The 27,923-nt window shown below is 39.2% G+C and overlaps 2 protein-coding genes across 2 annotated transcripts; both read right to left on the bottom strand.

Moving 5' to 3' along the window:
- Positions 1 to 10,812: 10,812 nt before the first annotated feature.
- LOC142235504 (uncharacterized) lies at positions 10,813 to 11,433 on the bottom strand. The gene has a single exon (XM_075306756.1). The coding sequence runs from the start codon at positions 11,431 to 11,433 to the stop codon at positions 10,813 to 10,815; it is 621 nt and encodes a 206-aa protein (XP_075162871.1).
- Positions 11,434 to 19,574: 8,141 nt separating this feature from the next.
- On the bottom strand, positions 19,575 to 22,430 carry LOC142235503 (uncharacterized). Its single transcript, XM_075306755.1, has 5 exons — positions 21,989 to 22,430; positions 21,833 to 21,919; positions 20,788 to 21,728; positions 20,384 to 20,745; positions 19,575 to 19,845 (listed from the first exon to the last, which is right to left on the bottom strand). The coding sequence occupies exons 1-5, from the start codon at positions 22,428 to 22,430 to the stop codon at positions 19,575 to 19,577; spliced, it is 2,103 nt and encodes a 700-aa protein (XP_075162870.1).
- Positions 22,431 to 27,923: the final 5,493 nt, after the last annotated feature.

Here is a 27,923-nt window from a genome sequence, read left to right as displayed (position 1 = left end):
ATTTGTTAATCAATTCGGAAATAATTTTCAGTTACAAACGTGATTGAAAATGTTTCCGTTTCCAATTACACATGTGATTGATCCAATCACCTTTGTGATTGAAATTGAATAATTTTGAGTGTTGGAAAGAGCGAAAAGAGAACAAGAGAATGGGTATTTATTCAACAATGTATGATGGAGAGATCAGTCTGTAGAAGTAACTCGTAACGAACGGTTGGGTTTTTGTTTTTCGCGTAAATTGAAAAAGCATGATTGGCGACATTCTATCTGCTGCATTCAAAATGTGTGCATAAATATTTTGAACGCAACAACAAATCATAGCAAAGGGTTGAAATAAAAAATAAAATGTGCAACAACAAATGGCCACGTGGTAAAGGTTTGAAAAAATATATGACAGGACGCATTTGAAATTACGTGTGTTTGTGTTTTGTGGTATTGTAAAATGGAAAACAATCTACGTTTATTGAAGGTAAGAAATTGTGAAATGTGAATACCGTTTTCCATTGAAGCCTAACTAAAATAATATATTTTTTATTCATTTCTTTATTGACCAATTTTATTTCGTGAAATTGACCAATCAATCCCATCAACTCCATCATTTTATCAGCATTATTACTCAACCGTCGAACGAACGGACGTGTTTTTTAATAGCGGATAAACTCATAGCAATAGGTACCTACTAAGAATTTCAAGTGTGGTGGGATATTAAGCCACCATGCAGCGAAATTCAAAGTCATCCACTGGGTTGCTAACTTCAGGGCCCAGTGGACGGGTATCGACTGGAGTTATAAATTTGGGCAATGACCAAGAGTTAGGCCCCATTAGTCGACCTGTAGACGGGTCGACAGGTGGCGACACTTTGACAAGTCGTACTTTTTCTAAGGTAACGACATCAAAAGGAGGTAATCCCTCACGAAAGAGATTCAAGGAACGCAGAAATGCTTTGTTTATCCTAAAGAAGTTAGGATCAGTCGACCCAAGCACGCTGTCGGCTAAACAAAGCGATGTGGCTCAAGGAATTCTTGAGGGTGGAAAAAGGGAACGATCACCGTATGAGCTGCCATCCTCCAAAAGCGATCAAAGATCGTTTGCCTCAGTTGCTAAAGACAGCCTTGTGATGGCTATCATTAATAAAGGAGCATTGGACGGTATGGTTCCAAAGCAAAAATGGGGGAAATTGAGAATGCTCTGTCTGTTGTCTACTCACAGGTGCTGGAAAAGTTTCCCGGTCCAGATCCTCGGCACCAAGAGGCTGGTTGGTATCAAGGACGATTTAAGCTAGTCGCATTTGAGGACCAGAGGTCTATAGATTGTTTTAAAGCTGCTCTGATACTAATTGGTGAAGTTTGGGAAGGAGCTGCTCTAGAGTTAGTCGAGAAGAAAGACATACCGGCTAGACCTATAGCACATGCGTGGATACCTGCAAACCCTTCTGACCCTGAATCTATTTTAAATAGACTGAAACAATGCAATCCAGATCTTCCAACAGCTGATTAGAAGGTTGGCCGTTTGGATGAAGTGGATGGACCAAAACGGCATTGAGTGTTTATATTGAACACTCAGTCTTTGCCTCATTTAGCAAAGTCCCAGGGCCGTGTATGTTATGGCTTTCATTATATCCAAATGAAGGTATATAAAAACGATCAGCTAAAGGATTCAGAAATGGACAAGCCTCTGTCTGAATCAGAAGTAAGCGGATCCTCTTGCGAAGTCGAGGGAGATACCAACGTTGAAGACATGGATAGACACCGTATCGCCTCAGAACTCACCAAAGTTGAACCTATGGTTATTGCGAGAGTCACCGAGATCTCTGAAGAGGACATTCTTGATGAGTCGATTGAAGCGGCTGATGTGACGGTTGTTGAAAATCTCGATGGTCCTACGGATCCTTCAGATAAATCTTCATCATTGTAAGGCTGCATGTTCTGCCTTAAAAGTTCTCCTGATGAAAGGGGACATAGATATTGTTCTTATTCAAGAACCATATGTTTATAGAAACAAAATATGTGAATTAAGTACTCCGGGGTTCAAACTATTGCAGTATACTGGTAATGATGTAAATCGAGCCTGTATAATTGCTAAAAACGAGCTCAACTTGTTTCTGCTTCCTTCAATGTGCAACACAGACACTGTCGTTGCCAGTTTAGAAATAGCCAAATGCAAATATTGGGTATCTTCGGTCCACATGGGACATGATAAGGAGATGCCTCCATGTGCCGTTAAAACCTTAGTGGAGGAGTCTCTGAAAACAAAGACGAAACTCATTATGGGATGCGATGCAAATGCACATCATAGTATATGGGGAAATAGTGATACTAATTCAAGGGGAAAGTCGCTAATAGAGTTTATTTTGCGTACTAATCTGGTAGTTTGCAACAAGGGAGATGCCCCAACCTTTGTCACTAAAAACAGGCAAGAGGTTTTGGACATCACCTTGGCCTCGCAAGAACTGAATGAAATGATATCTGAGTGGCAGGTTTTAAGTGAACACAGCTTCTCAGATCATCGCTACATCAGTTTCAAATTTGATGTTCATACCACCAAGACCATATTTCGGCCAAATTTTAGAAAAGCTGACTGGAATAGGTATAGGGAATCGTTCAATATGATGATACCGGAAATAACAGAGACAAATATGAGAAATGTGCAAGATATCGAACACGCAGTGGAGCGGATTACTAAGGCCTTCAACATCTCACTGAAAGCTGCATGCCCTAGAGGGAAGCCAAGGGGGAAAAATCGACCACCATGGTGGTCTACGGAATTAAGTAATATGAGGAAATCCTGCAGGAAGCTCTTTAACAAGACAAAGCCCACCAGAGCCCCTGATGACTGGGACGCTTACAAGAAGAATCTGAGAGGATACAAGCGAGAACTGAGAAAGGCTGGAATGATTACTGCAGCAGCATTGAGAATACGTCCGAGGCTTCCAGACTACGGAAGGTGTTAGCATCCACGAACTCCGCTCCAGGTTTCATTAAAACATCGGAGGGATATTGGACAACGTCCAGTGAGGAGACGCTGAAAGTACTATTGGACACACATTTTCCCGGAAATCAGACGGTTGAACCATGTACTGGCGGTGCCATAGTGGCTCAGCGGTCGTTTCCTATCGAGGAAATTGTATCGGAATCTAGAATAAAATGGGTGTTAAATAGCTTTGGATCATTCAAATCCCCCGGACCTGATGGAATTACTCCGGCGGAGTTACAAGCGGTGGCTGACAGAATTATCCCCTGGTTATCGGCGATATATATAGGATGTATCAACTTAACATATATTCCAGGAAAGTGGAGGGAATCAAAAATCGTTTTCATACCTAAAGCGGGAAAAGCCTCTCACTCGAATGCGAAGGATTTCCGACCAATCAGCTTATCATCATTCCTACTCAAGACTCTGGAGAGGATGATAGATATTTATCTTAGAACTAGCGTCGATTCAAGTTTGCTCTCGAAACGACAACATGCATGAACTAGTCAGCTTTATTGAAAGCTCACTATCTGTCAAAGAATACACAATCGTGGCGTTTCTAGACATCGAAGCGGCGTTCAATAATGTCCATCCGAACTCGATATTAAATGGACTGACAATTCTGAATGTTGATCTATGTATACTCAGGCTGTTAGACGAACTGCTAATGAAGAATAATTGTGTATACTCTCTCTTTGTCTATGAATGTTATAAATATTTGAACCGTTATAAATATTTGCTTTTCAGCAGTGTACTTTGCGCATTTGTAAAAATGAGTGGAAGAGGTAAGTTTGCAAATAAATTAAAATTATTTAAATTGTGGAATATTTCATCAAACAAGTGTTTTCAAATAAGAAAACATATTAAATATTGTATGCAAACAGTAACTTCGTGATTATTTTGTGTTTTTTGATATTTTTACGTCCGGACTTTTACCGGAATTTACCGGACTGCAATAATTGTGCGTATCCTGAAAAAAAAAACAGGATACAGGATCAAACTGAACAAACTTAATAATTTAAAATGTTCTAAGTACGCATAAATAACAGAATTCAAAAATGTAGGAAAATCTATCACGTGGATCGGCTATAGGTCGGAAAGGGATAATGCTATATGGTGTTGTAGTCTGATGGCCGGCACTTCAGACACCGACTTGTTTAGATAAAGTTCAGCGTATGGCGCGTTTGTGTATATCAGGCGCATTCAGCAAGACAGGAACAAATTCCCTTAACGTCATATTGCATCTATTGCCTTTAGACATTTTGGCCAAACAGTGAGCTGCAACAACGGCTGTGCGGTTGCGCGAGCTATCGCTGTGGTCGGAAAAAAGTTGCGGTCACAGTTCGGTCCTCAAAATAATGCCAGATGTGCCTAACGTAGTGGATTACACTTTGGCGAGTCCACTTTTCGACAAAAAGTTTGAGACTCTAATCCCCAACAGTGAGGCGTGGTGCACACAGACCCGGGGAATAAAGAATATATAGATTTCTACACTGATAGCTCCAAACTGGATGGACAAGTGGGGTTCGGAGTATATTCTAATGATCTGGAACTTCGAATAGCGAAAAGATTACCTAATCACTGTAGTGTTTTTCAGGCTGAAATATTAGCAATAAGAGAGGTGGCGAATTGGCTGAGAAGTAATGTTCCAAAAAATGTGGGCATTAATATATACTCAGACAGTCAACCTGCAATAAAATCCTTGGACTCTGTGTTCCTCAACTCGAAAACGGCCATCGACTGCCGCAAATCTCTCAATGAGATGGCTGAGCAGTACAATGTTCTCCTAATATGGGTGACTGACATAGGCACCTACCGGGGAACTGCGAAGCAGATATGTTAGCAAGGCCAGGAACTACCCTACATCTTCCAGGGGAACTAGAATCTGTTGGTATGCCTCTGGCCACCTGCAAGCTCTTACTGCGTGAGAAGGCTGCTATGATGGCTAATGTTCGATGGGAGAATTGCAAGGGTTGTAACGACACCAAGTAAATATGGCCCCATTTAAACTTAAACCGCACCCTAGATATGCTAGTGTTCTCAAGGCGTCAGATAGCACTCCTGATATCTGCTATAACGGGTCGCTGCCTGATAGGCGATTTTGCAAAAACTATTGGCGCGAAGTATAATGACTATTGTATGAGCTGTCATGATGCGGAGGAAAAAGAATCAATTAAACACCTCTTGTGTGAGTGTCCTGCATTTTGTGTAAAGCGCAAGCAACTTTTAGGAGCATATAGCTTCAGATTTCTGGCGGATCTGGAAAACGTTAACGTAAGCAGTCTGCTAATGTTTTTGGAACAATCTGGTTGGTTCAGCGAAGAAAAATAATCGAGAAGGTTCAGCGGTTAAAACTAGAAGTGCCCATATGTAATAGGTACTTTTAGTTAATGTGGTATCACAATGGACTGAATAGTCTAAGTGAGCCTGAATCTTAATCGGGCTGCCACTTTAACCTAACCTAACCATCATTTTATCAAATATATAAGAATATAAGAATATGTTTTAAAATTAAATTTAACAAAATTAACTTTTAATTGAACAAAATTAAATTCGAATTATTCTGTTTACTTTCAGAAAAACTAATTTAGCTTTCAGGCTGCTGATTTATTGGAATTCTAGGCGCATCTACATATTAGAAGGAACATGCTGACATGGTTATTATGATAAGGAAGATAATGATTTACATAGCTTATTTTTTCACCCTATAGTTGTTATTGATAGTAATTGTATGTGTAAGTTATGTTAGAACAAAAGCACACAAATGACAAGAACCAAATTTATTTGTCTATTGCATAATTCAAAAAAATAATAAAATATTGAAGATGTTTCATAAGAAACACATATTTTCTTTTATTTCAAATAAAACTAAATACGATTTTGGGGGCGCCATATTTAAATTTTTTGATTGAAATTTATAGCCAATTTCAATTAATTATTTAATTGAATGAATCAAATAGTTGATTGGTTTTTGTTGCACAATTAATTAAAATTTTAATTGATTCAATTAAAACTTTAATTGAATTTTTGTGTTAAAAATGATTTGACAAAATTCAATTCATTCGTGACAAAATTCAATTAAATTTGTAATTGAAAATCGTGTTGGTTTTCAATCAAAATGGGTGATTGATACTATCATTTTCGTGATTGAAGACATTTCAATTAAAAAAAATGATTGAATCCGCGATTTTCGTGATTGAAATCAAAAAAAAATTTTTTGTGTGCAGTGGATAGTGTGCTGGCTTACAAACTGTGTGGTCCGCTGTTCGAATCCCCGTCCGGCAAAAGGTAAAATTTAAAAAAATTATAAAATTGAATAATTTCTTCTACAATGTTTGTATTAGAGAAAAAGGAAAAATTCTGGGAGAAAATTCTTCTAAGCATATAATGTTGGGCTCAAAATGCTTTCAAACATATTATATGTTCACATAATAACATATAGTTTTTTGGAAGACAAAATTATTGAATTTGGATGGAAAAATACCAAATGTTTGGAACTTAGACTACCCAAACACATTATATTGTTAAGACCAATATGCTTTCAAACATATTATATATTGGAAAAAATCAAATATATAAATGTTTGGGCAATACCCAAAAATTTGCATGCTTGAAGCAAAATGTGTTTGGGAGTATGTTACAGAAGCGATTTTTTTGAGGGTGTATATATTCCGTATGCCAGTTAGGAACTTAACTGTCGAAAATTTTTCAGTTAAAGTTAACCGGAAAGAAGATATTTGCAATTTACTTCTGTTAACTGGGAGTTAAAGCCTAACGGAGCTACATGAAAATGACCGTAAAAGGTATATGTTGTTAAATTTCCAAGTTTTCTTGAAAATAAATGCATGGGAAAAGTGTGCATATGCATGTGCGAAATTTTACACCTTTGTGGAAATCAAAGAGCATAATGTAAAATTAAATGCGAGCCAATCATTAGGTTAGGTTAAGTTGAAGTGGCAGCCCTATTAAGTTTCAGGCTCACTTAGACTATTCAGTCCATTGTGATACCACATTTAACTAAAAGTACCTATTACATATGGGCACTCCTAGTTTTAACCACTGAACCTTCTCTATTATTTTCTTTTGTTGAACCAACCAGATTGCTCTAGAAACATTAACAGGCTGCTTAAGTTAACGTTTTATAGCAGATATCAGGAGTGATATCTGAAGTCTTGAGAACACTAGCATATCTAGTGTGCGGTTCAAGTTTAAATGGGGCCATATTTTCTTGGTGTCTTTACAACCCTTGCAATTCTCACATCGAACATTTGCCATTGTTCGCCGATTGCGAAAAATATGGAAAATATAAAGAAAAATAAAAACAGGATAGTTTAGTTTTTTTTTTTCAATATATAACAAAAGCAGGAGGCTTTATTGATGATTTAAAATAAATACAAAATGGTAAACAATATTACCTAGTTTGCAACGATATGGATAGATTGTGAACCGCTCCAATTGGCTTATCGATAACGAGTAATCAGTGACAAGAGAGATGCTCTCAACCAAGATGGCGGAAGGCGGGGGCTTTTGACAAGATAAATTAATATTCGAATTATGACATTTCTACTCTGGCAGGGATGTACCAAAAAAGTAGTATACAAATTCTAACGAACACTATTAAACCCAATTAATCTTTATTCTAACTTAAGCATTGCCGGCCACCTTGCAACATCAATGTATGTTGTAACTAAAACTAAACTTAAAATACAAAATGAGGCTAAGTGCAGTGCAAAGTAAGTTTCTTTCAGTTCAATTACCATAAATCCAATTTATTCATTCATTTCTCTTCTCAAATTCAACTTAAGACTAGATTACAAAAAAAATAATTAAAATGAGTACGTAAGGTCAAAAGGGAACCTCGTAGAACCCAAAAGGTGTGCTCTCGCGACAATGTAGCGATGGGTCAAAAGGGGACCCGGTATAACCCCAAAAAAAGAGGGCTCTCGCGAAGAGAAACAAAATAAAGTGATGGCCAAAAGGGGGCCGTTAGAACCCAAAAGGGGGGCTCTCGCGTATTTACCCTAACAGTTAAACAACCCGGACAGAACCCAACCGAAAATTGTGTAATGAGCCACCACTATGAGTAATGATTCGCCCATACACCGCAGGACCAAAAACGATCGCAACCCGTCCCATTCTGTAAAATTGCGGATCTACCAAAGGTAATCTCAAGAAAGATTCCTTGATCCGTTCTGGCACGGCTTCGGCGGGAGTCAACACACGAGCAGTAAACGTCATTCGTTGCTCTGGATCATAAGCGAACGACACTGTCAAATGGCAAAATTGGACCCCCTCAGTATTTGTAACCGGGAGCCCTAAGTTCTCAACCATTGTATAATTAGACATAGAGCGACAGATTTGGCTTTGTCGCGCGCAGTTGTCGATTAATACACGGACCGGAACGGAGACACCATGGGGGGACACGCGGACTATGAGACTGGGCGCCAGAGTAATGACATTCTGCAGGGGCAGAACTCCGACGCCGCCAAAACCGGAATATGGCCGTGCAAGGACGATTTGTATGGACCCCACTACGAATCCGCGGACGATTCGTATGGACCTCACTACGAATCCGCTGAGCAGACCTCGAGTTTCCATGTTCTTTTCGAGGCACCGTAGCCGCAGCGTGCAACAAAACATTGTGGTCCCCGGAGCAACTGTGGCACCTACGCTGGACAGGACAATCTTTCGATTGGTGGGTCTGTGCTAAATATCTATAACAATAGCGATGCCGAACCACCATACGTAGGCGCTTCTCAATCGAAAGACAGAGGAACTTTCGACACCGCCGCAATGCGTGACGACCTCAAAAAACCCTGCACACCAATTGCGCAGGAGTTCGAGCAACAGCAGGCGCCACCACGGTCTCTTCCACAACTACCGGAGGGGGACTCTCAATTTTCTGGGGAGATAGCTGAACTTCCGGAATGGTAGGAGAAGGTATCGCAAGCGGCTCCTCCAATAGCGCTTGTTCGACCGCCGACATATCGAGAGGGCACGCAGTATCACTATCCGATTGTTCCATAATATCCTCAAAATTTTCCAAGTCGTCGGCGAAGCACGAGGTATTTTCAAAGAGTTCGTCGAAGTTTCGGTCAATGGGACCAACTTAGCTATAGGTCGCCTTACAACGCCATTCTCCGTACGTACATCCGCGACGCGAATATGACCATCTACGCCCGGGTGGACCGATACGACTCGACCTAATTTCCAAGAAGTTGGTGGAAGCTGTTCATGACGAATAACGACTAAATCATTTACCATAACATCGCGCTGAGGATATTTCCATTTATATCTCATATGCAGATTCTTCAAATATTCCTCTTTCCAACGAACACAAAACTATTGTGCAAGAGCCTGTACCTTACGAAACCGATTCACCAACGAAAGAGGCTTTTCGGTAATAACAGGCTCAGCAGGGGTGAGTAGAGGGGCACCTATAAGAAAATGACCCGGGGTCAGAGCGTCAAGTTCCTGCGGGTTATCCGACTGGGGACAAAGAGGTCTTGAATTCAAACAAGCCTCAATACGAGCCAACATCGTCGACAACTCTTCAAACGTGAAACGAATATTCCGTACTTGCCTTTTGAAATGCAACTTAAAAGTCTTCGTCGGCTCGGAGACCACGTATGCGACGAGTGGCTCTCCTTTTCGCTCTTTCACTCTCGGGATGCTCGACAAACAGTCGGTTGAAGTATTTGGCGCATCTCTTCGGATCAGTCACAGTCACGTCACCAAAGGTGACTGAAATCCCATCATCCCTTGTAGCGGGGTTCGAGAGGGCTCTTACTGTTGACCACAATTTACCAATCCCTGTGCCTAAGTTACATTGCTTCAGGTGCTCTAACTAAGTGTTCCTCTTGTGCTCGTCGACTATCTTTCTAATCTCTAGATTTAGTTCTCTGATTCTAGTATCAGCAGGGTTAGCACGACGGCGTTCATCACGCTCGTCTGCGAGTCCCGCTGCTTCGGCTGGGAAGTTGGGCCTCACTTGAGCAATTCGACCAGCGGGTATGAAGCGAGCGGCTGCTGCGTTGATGATGTCCCCGGAAATTTCGTTCAAGCTCCCGAGACGCACCGACAAAATTCGTCCCATTGTCCGAGAAAATGGTTACAGGACAACCCCTACGAACAACAAACCGATGGCACGCCGCTAGAAAGCTGGCAGTCGACAAGTCGGAAACCGCCCGGTGAACGACTTCACCTCAAAGGGACCCGCGTAGTCTACGCCAGTCGTAGTAAAAGGTCTGTCTAGAACAGTCCTTTCCGGAGGAAGAGGAGCCATCACCTGACTACAAACGCGTTTCTTCTCCAAAAGACAGGGTTTACACCTATGTATAACCGATCGAATAAGATTTCTCACACAAGGTATCCAGTATTCTATACGAAGAAAGCGCAACATCAACAGATTTCCTCCATGAAATGAATTCCACCAAATGTTTCGTGAATCGACAACCATAGTGCAAAATTATGGGATGCCGCTCTGAATACGAGAGAATAGGCGAGCGGCTCAAACGACCATGCATCCGCATAACACCCCCTTCATCCAGGAACGAGTTCAATGGAACCAGTGAACTTCCAGTACCCACCGACGACTTACTCATCAAGTTCCTATACTCATCACAATAATTTAACCTCTGAGCCAACACTATCAAACGGCTCTTAGTCGCCCTAATTTCCGATGAGGATAAACTGGGACTCCAATTACGCTTGTGAGCGCGATGCGTCCGCCAGGAAAGAAAACCTATCGAGAACATCCTGGTATGAATTAAAGAAAGAAGCATGTACCTTCACAGACCGAATTTCTACGTCGGTGTCAAAAGAGGAAATGTCACGAACCGGTCATTCCGATTGACTACACGTTAGCCACTGAGGCTCACGCCACCAAATCCGAGAGGTGGCCAAATCCCAAGGGGACACACCCCGGCTGCCAAGATCAGCAGGATTATCCTCCGACCTCAAATAATACCAATTCGTACCACCGACTTTCTCCTGAATGCGACATACCCCATTTGCGACAAATGTTGTCGAAGGAGTCTTTCTCAACCAGGCCAGAACAATAATCGAATCCGTCCAACAATAAATTCGACGAAAATCAATATCGACCTCCCGAACGACCGTTTTTGCGAAATCGGACGCTAAAACAGCGCCGCAAAGCTCCAAACGAGGCAAAGCAACCGATTTCAACGGAGCAACTTTCGTCTTGCACGATAGCAAATTAACGACAATCTCGCCATTTGGGGCCAAAACTCGAATATATACCAACCCCGCGTATGCCCCAATCGAGGCATCTGAAAATACGTGAAGTTCGGCCGAAGCGCACGGCCGAACTTCACGTACCCACCGAGAAATACTTATCGAATTGACATCCGGATAACTATCAACAAATTTCTCCCACTCGGAGACTGTAGCCGAAGACAGTATATCATCCCAACCGACGCAATCAAGCCAAACCTTCTGCATGACAATCTTTGCCACAATTATCACCGGACCTAACCTACCGACCGGGTCGAATAATTTCGCGATAGCCGACAATAATTCACGTTTAGTGTATCCACACTTTTTCGCCATCCAATTGGGCATTCCATCTCACACCCGATGGTTTCGAATTGCTAGCCTCGACAAATGCCAGCAATTGGGCATCAACCAAATATTCCGGCGGCAGCGAATCTAAAATTTCTCTATAATTCGATGTCCATTTCCGCAGTTCAAATTTAGCCGTCGCAAGCGCCGCGATTAATTGATCTCGAGCCATTATCGAAGTTTCAAGGTCATGAGTTCCGGTCAAAACGTCATCAACGTACATACATTTACGTAAAATATCGGCAGCGAGCGGAAAGTCTTTCTCAGTATCTTCAACTAACTGTAACAATGTCCGTATCGCGAGATATGCTGCACAATTTACACCGACGGTCACCGTTTGTAGTTCATAGTCCTGGAGTGTCGTTGTCAGAGAATCCCTAAAAACAATTCTCTGCAACGGAGCATGAGAAGAGTCTACTCGAATTTGCGGGACTCACCCAAATACCCTTGAGGACCGAACTCTTCATTTAGCGGCAGTGTAACTATATATCTACCTTCCAAATCTCTGCGCGTTGTCCGAACATAATTTTCCTCACAAAACTTATCGGAGGGGGACAAAATCCTCTTACGTGGTGTTTCCTCCAGTTGCCAAAACCGTAAAAATGTCCTATCTAAACTTTCCTCTTCATCAACCGCAATAGTCGTAGTAAACGTTTGAATTTGCTATGTAGAAATCGGACCTGTTACTAACCAGTCGAAGACACTGTTTTGTGCTATCAATAATTGAGCCACAATCTGCACGCAACCTTCCAAGAGTATTCTCGGATACAAATCCGCGCCTAGTAGAATATCGACCGGTCTCGACACGAAAAGATTCGGATCGGCTAAGCGAATATCTGGAATTTGAGATAACACTTCCTGCGAAACCGTAAAAGAAGGTAAATTCCCGGTTATAGATTGGAGCACTATTGCTGTCGTCTCCAACAAAACCGACGCGTTGAGTGGAGATCCGATTTTCAAATTACACATTTTACTCGATTTGGCCGAAATAGCGCTGTTCACCAACGAAATTGTAACATTAGCCCCGTGAACCGGCAGTTTCACCCGATTTCGCGTTCCGTCAGAAACGAAGATTCTGAAGCGGTGTCGATCAAAGCACGTGCCGGATATGAAACCCCATCGTGCATGATATTAATCATCGCAGTTCCCAACAGCACGGCCCTATTTTGCGTCGTATCAAATGCCTGGCGAGGTAGGCATGCCGACGAGGTGGAAGGTTGCGGCTGATCAACCGAAGGCGTAGCTCTCGGTTGAAAACTAGCCGCAGAACTCGACAATGGGTTGGTCGAACTTGTCGCCGAAGTTGCGCTATTAGACGGCGTAGAATCACGATGTAGTAGCGAATGATGTCTCGATTTACATTTCGCACACGAATATTGTCTTGGACAATCCTTCATCTCATGACCCTTCGTCAAGCAATTCAAGCACAGCCGGTTACGTTTTACCACTGCGTAACGTTCCGATACCTAAAGTTTCCCAAATTTAACGCAAGCCGAAAGACTATGGTTATATTTAGGGCAAATAGCGCATTTAGATTCCGATGAAGCACGCGACGACTTAGAAGAAGACGCATTGGAAAAATGCGCTTTGATCTTCTTCTCTTGAGAACGCTTCGAAGACGTGTCCTCCCGCAAATCATGCAAAGTCATCAACGTACGAACTCTTTCGGATAAAAGGCGTCTAAATCCGCCCATGACGAAAGGGCCGATTTGTCCCTAAACCTTTGCTCCCAAAGAGTCTGGCAAATAAAAACGAGTATCTGGTCCCAATTATCGGTCGAAACCTCGTACGTATTCAACGCCGAAAGACAGCCATTGATTCCGCGTTGAATCGATTTCAAACCCGCACTTGTCTCTACCACTACTGCCGAAATTGCAAAAAGAGACTTGAGTTGATTGTGAACTAGAACCGTCGTATGCATCAACGAGGCCTTCCACGCGAGGCCGAAACTCCGATGTGTCAGGGGAAACTTCGAGACAATTTCCCTAGCTTCGCCATTGGTCTTCCGCACAAGATGACACAAACGCTCGACGTCCGTTAATCTTGAATTGTTAACATAAACCGCTTGAAACAAATCCCGGAACGTAGGCCAATCTAGAAAATTGCCCTCAAATATATCCGTATCGCACGGTGGCAACGCTAAATTGTGAACCATATCACAAAGTGGTGGCCCACTCACGACCACTTTACCCCTAAAACCGGTGTTGCCGTTAGGCAGCGACTGCTCATCCCGATCAGCCGGTATCGAAGAAGTCGCGTTATTAGTCAAAATCGCTTCGGATCCTTTATTCGATTTATGAGACCCGTCTCGATGCTGCATTGACCGAAGACACAGACGAAGTGATCGATGGAACCCGGAACCCTGTAAACTAGCCAAGCATTCCTCAAAGGAATCCTGAACTTTGGTCCACAACTTCCCCATTTCTTCACTTAGAATCTCGAGGCTATAGACATCTAAATCCTCATCCTTCATGGCATTAAAATGGGCGTGGAATTTAATAAGAGCGTCGGAAACGCGAATAAAGCGATCAAAGGGAGAGACAGACATCCTAGCTTTAAGTTCAACTACCAAATTGAAGAATGTAACCAAATACGAAATTACAATATAGCCAAGAAGCAACGGCCAATAAAATTACCAACCTCAAAACAAGGTTCCGTTCAATAAAAATAGCAAAAATCCGCAAACGTAAATCAAATTCGACCAAAATTAAATCCACAATTCTCGCTATCAATAAATCAATCCGTAGCCAAAATATCAAAACGCACTTTATCTCGAGTTATAAAAAGTAATTCGCGCCCACAAACTCGCGAAAATCCGACAAAAAGATCAAACGTTTCCAGAAACCGAAAATACTGAATGTAGAGTGCACAAAATATTACCCCCCGAACGCTTGACACAATAAAAATTATAAAAATAAACAAAAGTATAAATAAACCAATAATAATAATAAATACCTGTCAAATAAATATTCAAAATTCACCATATATTTCAACGACCGAATAATTTCTTCCAGTGTAAAAGCGTAAAAATTTCAATGTGTACCGAGTGTTAATCCAAGCCCCTACTCAAACCAAGTGAACGAAATAAAAATAAATTAATGAAATTTCAGCAAAGAAAAACGGCAAAAAGTGGTGAATATACGAAACAAAGAGAGTGATAAATAGGTGGAGTGAATATTAGTGTTCGAAAGTGGTGAAAATAAATACTTTAAGTTATTTCTCTCCAAAATTAATTAGACAGCCGGCAAAATGGAATTACAAAAACAACAAACTTTAATGCGTTTTGCCGTCGGCAAATGAAAATTTACTTAAAAACACTGAAAAACATTATTTTCACGCCAATAAAAGCAAGTAAACCACTTTAAATAAAAAAAAACACTAATATTCACTGATATCACTGAAATTGTATACCGCTTTTAGGAATATTTACAATAAAAAACGATCGCGTAGTGTTGTAAAACAACCTTTTTTTCTTTAAATGGACGGACGACCTCTATATTTGTTGTTGCACCGACCGCGAACTCACTTTATAAGAGAAAATGCACTGCACTTACCTTATAATACGATGAAATAGATGTTGAGGATGGTGAAATGATTGGTTTTAGTTTAAGGTGAAGGGGATGACCAGGTCAGGTGGACTGTAACTATACAAAACACCGACTAAACCCAATTCTTCCACTCCGAAGTCCAATTACCCGGTACGAATGGACCAAAATGTTCGCCGATTGCGAAAAATATGGAAAATATAAAGAAAAATAAAAACAGGATAGTTTAGTTTTTTTTTTTTTTTCAATATATAACAAAAGCAGGAGGCTTTATTGATGATTTTAAATAAATACCAAATGGTAAACAATATTACCTAGTTTCCAACGATATGGATAGATTGTGAACCGCAGATTGGCTTATCGATAACGAGTAATCAGTGACAAGAGAGATGCTCTCAACCAAGATGGCGAAAGGCAGGGGTTTTTGACAAAATAAATTAATATTCGAATTATGACATTTCTACTCTGGCAGGGATGTACATGGAATATGTAAGGTAGTTCCTAGCCTTGCTATCTCATCCGCTTCGTAGTTCCCCGGCCTGTTCATATGGCCCGGCACCCATATTAGGTGAATATTGTACTGCTCAGCCATCTCGTTGAGAGATTTGCGGCAGTCGATGGCCGTTTTCGAGTTAAGGAACACAGAGTCCAAAGATTTTATTGCAGGTTGACTGTCTGAGTATATATTAATGCCAACAATTTTTGGAACATTACTTCTCAGCCAATTCGCCACCTCTCTTATTGCTAATATTTCAGCCTGAAAAACACTACAGTGATTAGGTAATCTTTTCGCTATTCGAAGTTCCAGATCTTTAGAATATACTCCGAAACCCATTTGTCCATCCAATTTGGAGCCATCAATGAAGAAATCTATATATCTTTTATTCCCCGGGGCCTGTGTACACCACGCCTCACCATGTAGCATTATTGGTCTAACCACTGCCGTATATAGCACAAATTTCACAATGCACAATTTTCGGTTTTAGTTCCCACTTTTTTCCTATTGCCTTTTTGCACGAGTACAAAGCTACCGTGGCTTTACTCGCCCTTTCTTCAATATTAAATCTAAAGTTCAGCTTCCTGTCCAGAATAACGCCAAGGTATTTTGCACACTCACCAAAGGGAATTTCAATACCCCCTAAGGATATGGGCTTAACCGTGGGAGTTTTGCGATCTTTGCAGTACATGACTAATTCTGTCTTGGCAGGATTTACTCCAAGACTATTCTCTTTCGCCCATTTCGCAGTCATCCGGAGGGCTCTTTGTACAACATCTCTGCTTGTGGATGGGAATTTTCCCCTGACTGCTAGAGCCACATCGTCTGCGTATTCCACCACTTTTATTCTTTCTTTTTCTAGGGAAACCAGAAGGTTGTTTATAGCAACATTCCAAAGAAGAGGTGATAGAACTACTCCTTGGGGAGTGCCTCTGTTCACATACCTTTGTATGTTTGCTTGTCCTAGTGTGGCTGAAATACGTCTCCTCATTAGAAGTTCGTCTAGCAGCCTGTATCAAGTATACCTGTATCAACATTCAGAGTTGCCAGTCCATTTAATATCGAGCTCTGATGGACGTTATTGAATGCCCCCTCGATGTCTAGAAACGCCACGAATGTGTATTCATAGACAGAGAGTGAGCTTTCGATAAAGCTGACTAGATCATGCAAAGCGGTCTCAGTAGACCTGCCCTTCGAGTATGCATGCTGTCGTTTCGAGAGCAAACTTGAATTGACGCTAGTTCTAAGATACATGTCTACCATCCTCTCCAGAGCCTTAAGTAGGAATGAGGGTAAGCTGATTGGTTGGAAATCCTTGGCACTCGAGTGAGAGGCTTTTCCTGCTTTAGGTATGAAAACGACTTTTGTTTCCCTCCACTTTTCTGGAATATATGCTAAGTTTATACATCCTTTATATATCACCGTCAACCAAGGGATAATTCTGTCAGTCACTGCTTGTAACTCCGCCGGAGTAATTCCACCAGGTCCGGGGGATTTGAATGACCCAAAGCTATTTAACGCCCATTTTATTCTAGATTCCGATACAATTTCCTCGATAGGAAATTATGGGTTTTCACTATAAGTTTCTAACGTCGCAAGTGTTTGTGTGTGAATGAGATAGTAAATTAGAACTTGCAATGCGACGGAAAGAGAATTTTTAAATATTGAGCTAATACGCATACACACATGCTGCAAATTAAAATTACGAAGATTTTTATTTTTCATATAAAGCCATTTATAGTGGTAGTTATATGTATGGATTCATATCTACTCAAAACCAACCATGTTATTTCCTGAGACCCCGATATTTTTAAATTCAATCCAATGTGACAATCAAAACAAAAACTTATTTTGAGGATTGCTAAGAAAATTCCACATGCAAAAATATATTCATCCATATATCAAGTTATGACATGAAACTTTGCCAATGAGAGGACCTTGCGCAATCGCCTTTAGAATTCCCTTTTTCCCCTTCCGTTTTAGTCTATCATTGATTGCACAAACATATACATATTTTTTTTTTTTAATGTCGCAAGTTCTTAGTGTATGAATAAGATAGTACATTAGAACAGTGGGAGCGAAAGAGAATTTATAAATATTGAGCAAATACGCATTGTCACACATTTACTCGCATACACTCTCATATATTGCAACTTCAAATTACGAGGTTTTTGCTTTACCTATGTTTTTTTCTCAAAATCAACCTATGTTATTTTCTGAGACCCCGATATTTATGATTTAAATCCAATGTTGTTGTTCTACTACTTTCACACTACATATCCAATAAGTATTATTATTTAGATTGACATTTTTAATTTACTTGCTGTTTTTTTACTAGGGACAAAATGGAAACATTTACATCCCATTAGTTAGGTAGTAACATATTTCCAAATTCAAAATGGGAATTTCATCACAACTTTTCTTTAGTATAGCTGCTCTTAATTGTTTGTCATCGTATATGGGTAGGTTTTTCTATGCTATGTTGATGTCATGTAAATGGCAATGTTGTGCCAATCTGATTTCGTAAAAAACAAACGACATTAATATTTTCTAAGCCCACAATGCAACACTGTACCCCAAAATTTACTGGATCCAATGTTGGACGGAGCTCTCAAACTTCGAATTTTCGATTCGAACATGATGCAATCTCATTCTAAATATATAGTCTTTGCTTACATCGATATCTCGATTTGGTTGATACTTTGTTATAGAAGGTAATATGACGACAGCAACAAAAGAGATACAGTAATCACTGTGACACGATTTTATCAAAACTTCTATGGTATTGTCGGCTGTAATATTGCCTTCACCAATACCTGATATTGCGATGTTTGCGTTTTTCATATCCAGCTGTGCTTGATTCACAAAGCGGGTTGTCACAAAATTGAGTTGTGAAGCTGAATATAAAATAGCACGGCAAGGTACAAAATTGCCATATTTGTTTTTCACCAAAACGATAGCTGTGGCCAATATAATATTTGAACCATCATTAAATTCTACATTTGAAGGTGATGGATTCAACGAAACGAGAGATGATTGTGACGTCACTTGATTTGGTTGCGAGAGAGGTGGTGATAATTGTGAAGTTGTTGGCTGTTGGGGTGGCATGTTGTCTATTTGGCTGGTGGTAGTTTGGGAGTCCAAATTATTTTCAATATGGAGTAATGAGTGGTGTTTCATGTGGCATGTACGACATGGTCCGAATTTGCATTTCTGTAGACTGTGCCCTTTTCTCAAACAATTAAGGCACAAATTCAACCTTTTGACCTCTTTGAAGCGTAATGTTGGGTGTAGATTTGTAAATCTTGAATAACTTCATATATGATGATCATCATCAGCTTCACCATATGTACAAAAAACAGATTTAGAACCAGAAGCTATTAAAACATTTCGACCATGCATGGGAGGTTTCTTATTCGAATGCTGATTTGATGCTGTAGATTTCATGGAACTTTCGAAATTCTCAAGCATTCGAGATCTTCGCTCTAGAAAAGAAGCCATAGAGTTCCAAGTCGGTAATTTGTCGTTTTGTAACCCTTCCTTCCATTTAGTCTGCGTTTAATGATCAAGTTTTGATCTCTCCCAGCCAGATCTATACTAAAGGCTGTGGAAAGGTTCATTCGCCCGAACCGAAACATGTACAGTCCAGGCGTGTATAGATTGGTATCTGGCGTTTTCTTTTCAATGGCTCTATTAACCATGTTCCTTAATCTATATCTGTCCATAAAGCTCGAAAAATAATTGTATAATTAGATATAATGCATTTGGACGTCAATTGCCTGTTTCATTATCAGGCTAACATGAAATATAATAGTTTTGATACGACAATATTTATAAGCAAGCCATTAGCCAATTGCTCCTTAGTACATACGGTTTCAAGAGCTCGAACATGAGCATTAATTTTATCGCTCAGCTGGCGAAGACTTACTGCAGACCCTTCATCAGCTATTTTGAGACCAAAAATATCCTTAATATGACTCTTAATATGACAGCTTATTATCAAAGCGATTTTTGAGTAATTCAAGGGCCTTATTGTAATTACAATCGTTCGTCTCTAAAGACGAAATGGTATTCAACGCAGCTCCTACTAATAATGATCGTAAATGTTGAAACTTCTCTATATTGGTCAGGTCCAGATCGTTATCAATGACGGTGGTTGTTAATGCTTGAGCTCGTTTGCTCAGCGTATATTCTGGTGGTAAACCATAATAAATTGTTTGTTGGTAGTCCTGGTAGTACACTAGAACTTTTCTTTTAAAGGGGTTAAAATTCTTTACTAGGTGATACGCCAAGAAAAGAAAGAATCACGTTAGTTAAAACACCAAGGTTTTTTAGCGTAGTGATTATCTTTATTAAATTTATTCTGCCTTATATACTAATAGTTAATACAAGAAAGTAATAATAACAACAAAAATAAAATAAGTAAATGAAAAGAAAACAGTAGAATTATTTGCCGGAATTGCTTATGCTGCAGTTGAACTCTTTCCATATGAAGCCAATGACCGGTGTTGAATTTCATTTTGTTTGGCTGGTAGCTTGAATAGCATACGCAAGGTAAATGTTCTTGCGTGTGTCATTCAATACCTGACGTATGAATTACCACCTTTGGATTGGCTGCAATATAGAAAGAATGAGAATGAAATGGGCAGCAGATTTTAATTTTTATTCTATTATAGATTTATTTTATTTTGCCAAACAAAATAAATAAATCATGGAGAATAAATATATTGCGGCCCCTAGGGGGGTCGTGAATAATTTTGAAAGGCTTGCATAAGCTAATTCCGGTTACGTAGATGGATGTGGCATGTTGGTTGTGGTCAGGTTAGCACGTTTTGGAAGTGGTGAACCATTGTCTTTGTCACTGGATGCGGTGCTTTGGTTGAGCGGAAGCGAATTATCTCCTCTTTCGTCGTTAGCTTGTTCTAGAGGGAGAGGAGCGAGTAGATGGATGGCTCGCTTAATGATACCGGTTGAGGTTTTTACCGCAGCTGTCCTGATGAAACCATCTGACCCTGGAAAAGTTTCAATGACTTTACCAAGTCTCCAGTTCATGACAGGCAAGTTATCTTTAATTGCGACTATAGTGCCCAATTGCAGATTTTGAGCCTTAGTTTGCCATTTATTACGCTGCTGGAGTTCATTGATATATTCCTAGGACCCCCTTTTCCAGAATTGGTGCTTTATTCGGGATACTAACTCCCATCGTTTTGCCAAGGTTGATGATGTTGCTTGGGCTGTGACGTCTACTTGAGCAGTTAGAGGTTCTCCAATCAAAAAATGGCCCGGAGTCAATGCAGCGGCGTAAATAGGATTATTTGGTGGTGGTGCTCTTGGCCTAGAGTTCAGTATCTCTTCAACCTCTATGACAATGGTCTCCATTTCTTCATAAGTCAAGGATGCACTCGATATTTCCTTTATCAGAAGACCTTTAGCGGATTTTACAGCTGCTTCCCAAAGTCCACCGAAATGAGGAGATCGCGGAGGTATAAAGTGGAAAGTAATGCTTCTAGTTGCGCATTCTCGTTGTATTTTTTCTTGAACTGTCGTTGAGAATAACGAGGTTGACAGTTCTGCGAGTTGATTTTTTGCTCCCACGAAGATGGTAGCGCAATCACAATATAGGTTTTGGCAATGGCCCCTTCGACCAATGAATCTTTTCAACGCCCCAATGAAGGCATCGGTTGTAAGGTCCGTCACAAGTTCTAGGTGAACCGCCTTTGTTGAAAAGCAGCAAAATATCGCAAGATGTGCTTTCTGAGGTCGTTTTCCTCTTGTTTTGAAATGTACCCAGATTGGTCCGCAATAATCTACCCCTGCGTTTATGAAGGGCCTTGTAGGCGTTACTCTTGTTTCTGGCAAATTTCCCATAATTTGTTTCAGAAGCTTTGGTTTTGATCTTGCACATTGTATACATTTGTGAACAGTTTCCCGAGCCAAATGCTTTCCTTTGATGGGCCAGAAGCGTTGTCTCACCGTAGAAAGGAGTGCGGTAGGTCCGCAATGCTTATTTTCCTTATGTAACGATTCGAAGATTAATCGACTTATTGGGTCATTGAATGGCAAAAGCATGGGATGTTTGGCATTAAAACTCAAAGTCGATTCTTCTAGTCTGCCTCCAACTCTTAAAACTTTTGCTATCACAATGGACTGAATAGTCTAAGTGAGCCTGAATCTTAATCGGGCTGCCACTTTAACCTAACTCTTAAAACTGTATGTTCGTCCAAGAACGGCGACAAACCTTTAATTTGACTTGAGCCTTTAAGTTCTCTATTCTTGTCCAGTTGTAGAATGTCTTCTTTGAAGTTAGAATGCTGTGCGATACGAACTATGACGATAAGTGAATCGTGAAGTTCAAAGGGAGTGAGGGTTGGCCTGTTTTGTCATTCTTCTTTACGGGTTTTGGAATTTTTAATAAATCTCAGAACATAAACAACGATTCGTTGGAGTGTCTTAAATGAATTCCTGTGGTTTATTCTGTACAAGAAGTTTTCTGCATCAACGGCCAACATTAGGTTGTCGAGGTTCTGCTTTCGTTTAGTGATAATCGAATCAGGAGAGGGAAGAAACGCAGGAGGCCAATGTTTCTCGTCTCCGTGAAGAAAGAATGGTCCGTGCATCCTTTGAGTTGTTTGTGGTAACTGATGTGGGTCTAATCCCCTAGATATGATATCTGCTGGGTTATCCTTAGAACTAACGTGTCTCCATTGTTCAGGAGTCGTGTTGTCTTGAATTGACACAATACGATTAGCGACAAAGGTGTGAAAGGAGGATGATCTTGAGTTGATCCAATTTAACACTATTGTGGAATTAGTCCAATAGTACGTGGGTACTGTCATCATGTCTAAATCGCGCTTGACTTTAACCGCAAAGTTAGCTCACAGCTGTGCAGCGCACAATTCTAGCCTTGGAAGTGTTTGTTGTTTAAGGGGTGTGTACAATTGTGGGATATCTGCAGAAGTGGACTGTAAGTATATTTGAAAACTCCCACAATCGTAAAGAATATATGGTAATTTTCAAAGTAATAAAGAAAAAGGCAAAATGGTTTCGTTTGAATATGGCATACAAAATGATTTTATTGATGAGGTTTCAGCTCCTTACCGTTTGAGTTGCTGTAGCACAAGTGAAGCTTCATTAACTCAGGCCATCTTTAGAGGTACAATTCAGCGAAATTCAATTGGAAAGTTGGTTAAAATGGTGGTCCTTTATCCGATTGAGTGAAAGCTTTTACTTCATAGTTAGGTCAATTGGATAAAGGGTTGCCATATATAAATAAATTTAAATTAATCATTAGATCTGTTTAAAGTAAAAACGTTAATTGCTTAATTCAGTTAAGGAAATTCATTTATAGACAATGGAATTATGGAAACAAAATATATTGTATGGAATTGTTGTCAGTGTTGCCAATTTGGTGCTTTTAGCACCAAATTTAGTGCTTTTTGATTTCTAAAAAGCACCAAATTGCCTTTTTGGTGCCTTTTCAAAAAAGCACCAACTTGGTGCTTTCTGGCATTTTCATTTAGTGCTTTTGGTGCTTTTTGTTGTTATTGATGTAGGTCGGATGGTATTGAAAATGGGCCATATCGGCCCACGTTTACGTATAGCCCCCATATAACCCGATCCCCAAATTTGGCTTGCGGAGCCTTCCGGAGCAGCAAAATTCATCCGATCCGGTTGAAATTTGGTACGTGGTCTAAGTATACGGTATCTAACAACCATGCAAAAATTGGTCCATATCGGTCCATAATTATATATAGCTCCCATATAAACCGATCCCCAGATTTGACCTCCGGAGCCTCTTGGAGGGGAAAAATTCATCCGATCTGGTTGAAATTTGGTACCTGATGTAAGTATACGGTCTCTAACAACCATGCAAAAATTGGTCCATATCGGTCCATAAATATATATAGCTCCCATATAAACCGATCCCCAGATTTGACCTCCGGAGCCTCTTGGAGGAGCAAACTTCATCCTACCCCATTGAAATTTGGTACGTGGTGTTAGTATATGGTCTCTAACAACCATGCAAAAACTGGTCCATATCGGTCCATAATTATATATAGCTCCCATATAAACCGATCCCCAGATTTGACCTCCGGAGCCTCTTGGAGGGGCAAAATTCATCCGACCCGTTTGAAATTGGGTACCTGATGTTAGTGTACGGTTTCTAACAAGCATGCAAAAATTGGTCCATATCGGTCCATAATTATATATAGCTCCCATATAAACCGATCCCCAGATTTGAACTCTGGAGCCTCTTGGATGAACAAAATTCACCCGATCCAATTGAAATTTAGTACGTGGTGTTAGTATATGGTCTCTAACAACCATGCAAAAATTGGTCCATATCGGTCCATAATTATATATAGCTCCCATATAAACCGATCCCCAGATTTGACCTCCGGAGCCTCTTGGAGGGGCAAAATTCATCCGATCCGTTTGAAATTGGGTACCTGATGTTAGTGTACGGTCTCTAACAAGCATGCAAAAATTGGTCCATATCGGTCCATAATTATATACAGCTCCCATATAAACCGATCCCCAGATTTGACCTCCGGAGCCTCTTGGAGGAGCAAAAGTCATCCGATGCGGTTGAAATTTGGTACATTTCGTTAGTATATGGCCTCTAACAGCCATGTAAAAATTGTCAAATTTTATTACTATAGAAAGTTTTGTCAAAATTTCATTTCTATAGAAAGTTTTGTAAAAAGTTTATTTCTATAGCAATGTTTGCCAACATTTTATTTCCATAGAAAATTTTGTCAAAATTTTATTTCTATAGAAAATTTTGTAAAAAATTTATTTCTGTAGAAAATTTTGTCAACATTTTATTTCTATAGAACATTTTGTCAACATTTTATTTCTATAGAAAATTTTGTCAACATTTTATTTCTATAGAAAATTTTGTCAAAATTTTATTGCTATAGAAAATTTTGTCAACATTTTACTTCCATAGAAAATTTTGTCAACATTTTATTTCTATAGAAAATTTTGTCAAGTTTTTATTTCTATAGAAAATTTTGTCAAAATTTTATTTCTATAGAAAATTTTTCAAACTGAATTATATACGTATTTAATCGGCCTTTTTTTTGTTTTTTTTTGTTTAATATATACCCCTTATGGACTAACTTACAATTTAGAAGACAGTGTTAAAAAGTTTTACGATACCTTGCCATCGGCAAGTGTTATCGCAACCCAAGTAATTCGATTGTGGATGACAGCCTTTAGTAGAAGTTCCTACGCAATCCATGGTGGAGGGTACATAAGATTCGGCCTGGCCGAACTTACGGCCGTATATACTTGTTTTATTTTGAACAGTATTAAGTTTAATTGATACAAAAATTTTGATTAGACTTTCAAGAGCCGAAGAAACTCAAATTTTTTGCCAAATATAGAATTTGATTGTTATGAAGTTGGTATTGATTATTTTTTAATTAATATTGTTATTTAGGGTATTCTGTAGGAAAGTCGAGCGATGAGTGTCGAATTTTCAAATTTGGTAAAGATGTCATTAAAAACGTTTGTATTAAATTCACAAAAGCACGCACAACTGAAATAAGACTCCTTCCATATATTAATATAGACTCCTTCCATATATTAATATTTTGAAAGTTGAAAAACATCACTGATCAAAATGAATTGGACGAAAGCATTAAAACTGATCAAAGTGTATACTTGAATAGCGGTTCATAATGGTGAGTACTAAGTTCGAGTTTTGCCGCTAAAGTGAAAACTATATCAGTAAAAAAGGCATAAAATTATGCATATTTGCTGCAAATTTTATTATAACTTGATGGGGAATAGCCAAAAGCAAATTTTCACAAAGTTTGTATTCCTTAAAATGAATTATTAAAGAAATTGTATTTGTCAAAAAATGACTATTTTAGCAGCTAAACTCGATCTTAATACCCACCTTAACTTCTTAAAATTCAATTCACAAAAGTTCTATAATAGGTACATCTTCGGAAGTTTTTTTTTTTTTTAGTAGAGCATTTAATTTTCGATTTTGTGGTGGAAGGTGGTATGTTAGAATTTATAATATATTTTTGGTGCTTTTTGGCCTTGGGGAGTTGGCAACACTGATTGTTGTTGAACTAGCCAGTGTTGCCAATTTGGTGCTTTTAGCACCAAATTTAGTGCTTTTTGATTTCTAAAAAGCACCAAATTGCCTTTTTGGTGCCTTTTCAAAAAAAGCACCAACTTGGTGCTTTCTGGCATTTTCATTTAGCGCTTTTGGTGCTTTTTTTTATTTTGAACAGTATTAAGTTTAATAGATACAAAAATTTTGATTAGACTTTCAAGAGCCGAAGAAACTCAAATTTATTGCCAAATATAGAATTTGATTGTTATGAAGTTGGTATTGTTTTTTTTTTAATTAATATTGTTATTTAGGGTATTCTGTAGGAAAGTCCAGCGATGAGTGTCGAATTTTTGAATTTGGTAAAGATGTCATTAAAAACGTTTGTATTAAATTCACAAAAGCACGCACAACTGAAATAAGCAATAGACTCCTTCCATATATTAATATTTTGAAAGTTGAAAAACATCACTGATCAAAATGAATTGGACGAAAGCATTAAAACCGATCAAAGTGTATACTTGAATAGCGGTTCATAATGGTGAGTACTAAGTTCGAGTTTTGCCGCTAAAGTGAAAACTATATCGGTAAAAAGGCATAAAATTATGCATATTTGCTGCAAATTTTATTATAACTTGATGGGGAATAGTCAAAAGCAAATTTTCACAAAGTTTGTATTCCTTAAAATTAATTATTAAAGAAAAGTAATTGTGAAAAAATGACTATTTTAGCAGCTAAACTCGATCTTAATACCCACCTTAACTTCTTAAAATTCAATTCACAAAAGTTCTATAAAACATCTTTGGAAGTTTTTTTTTTTTTTTTTTTAGTAGAGCATTTAATTTTCGATTTTGTGGTGGAAGGTGGTATGTTAGAATTTATAATATATTTTTGGTGCTTTTTGGCCTTGGGGAGTTGGCAACACTGGAACTAGCTTCACTAGCATCAACAACCTACTCTAAGAATCCTTGGAATTTGGTCGTTGGCTAGCATTATTTCGATGTTGGTTGGATGGTAAAAGTGGGGATCAGCTAAATCCGTCAAGTGATTGTATAAACTTGTCAACCGTTTGTCATTTGTGGTTTCTGGGAAGGTGGTATTCTACTGGCTTCGCACTTCTCCGGTGATTTGCACCTTTGCCGATTTATCGTGATAGGACAAGAGGTTAAGAGTGCAATAATACCGGTTTCCTTTCCTGGTTGTAGGCAAGTGTAATCTTTCCACGAAGTCGGTTTTGAGAACTGTCTGCGATGCTCCAGAATTAATTATCAATCGAGTTTTCTGTGGCCCCTGCGGTGTCAAAACCTTAACTAAGGCAGTGGGCAGGAACACGTGTGTTTTGTTCCTGGAGGTGAGACGATCGCTGACATAAGATTTTTTGTGGTGATCGGGTGCTGTGGCTGATTTGCCATTGCGTCGCGCTTCATATATCGTTCGACCTCGTCTCTCCGTTTTCTTTTTCCCTAATGGGCGATTGATGGATGGGGATCTTCTAGTGTCAGCATGTCTGATTTGTGTTGTATTCGTGGCTGATCGAGCAGTCGATTTCCGGTTGTTATCCATGTGTAACATCGTATGATGTGAGCCGTTGCAGACAATACAAGACCAGCGTTGCCAATTTAGCTTTTTTCCCGCTAGATTTGGCTTTTTTTGAAGACGTTTAGCGGGAAAAAAATGCATTTAGCTTTTAGCTTTTTTTCTGGCTTTTTTTCATGACCCTTTTAGCTATTTTTGGCTTTTTTTATTTTCGACATGTTCCTATTGAAATATGGATAAAACTTCGTTTTTATCTAAGTCTTGCTGCCAGAATAAGGTTTTCCGTATATTTCAAAGCTCAATTGAAGCCTTAATAATTATTCCAGCCATTATGCGGGCATTTTTGCAGCAAATACACCTTGTTGTAAAGTTTTTTCCTCGTATTCATAAAAGTTATCGTAAACTTTAAATCTACTATTACCATACAAATTCCTTATATAAACTGTCAGTAAATTATTAGGAATAATAGCATTTGACTCGTTATCCTTTTTATGTTATTTTAATACGTATTCTAAAGTTATTATTATATTACTAAATTAAAATAGTAGATGTGAATTGCTTTGTACACTAAAAAAATATTGTCATGAGGCCAAAGTTTTCATGTCTTTAAAATACGAACGCGAATTTTGGTTATAATAGCATTTGTGAATTTCTCTTATATAAACAGTTTTCCTTGTCCAAAAGCCGATAAAGTCGTTTTGTCCTTCTAGTTAAGTGA

The sequence above is a fragment of the Haematobia irritans genome, chromosome 4 (assembly GCF_050003625.1).
Source record: "Haematobia irritans isolate KBUSLIRL chromosome 4, ASM5000362v1, whole genome shotgun sequence".
In the NCBI taxonomy this organism is placed as follows: domain Eukaryota; kingdom Metazoa; phylum Arthropoda; class Insecta; order Diptera; family Muscidae; genus Haematobia; species Haematobia irritans.
The sequence above is the reverse complement of the archived record's forward strand: the minus strand, read 5'-3'. Positions and strand labels throughout refer to the sequence as shown.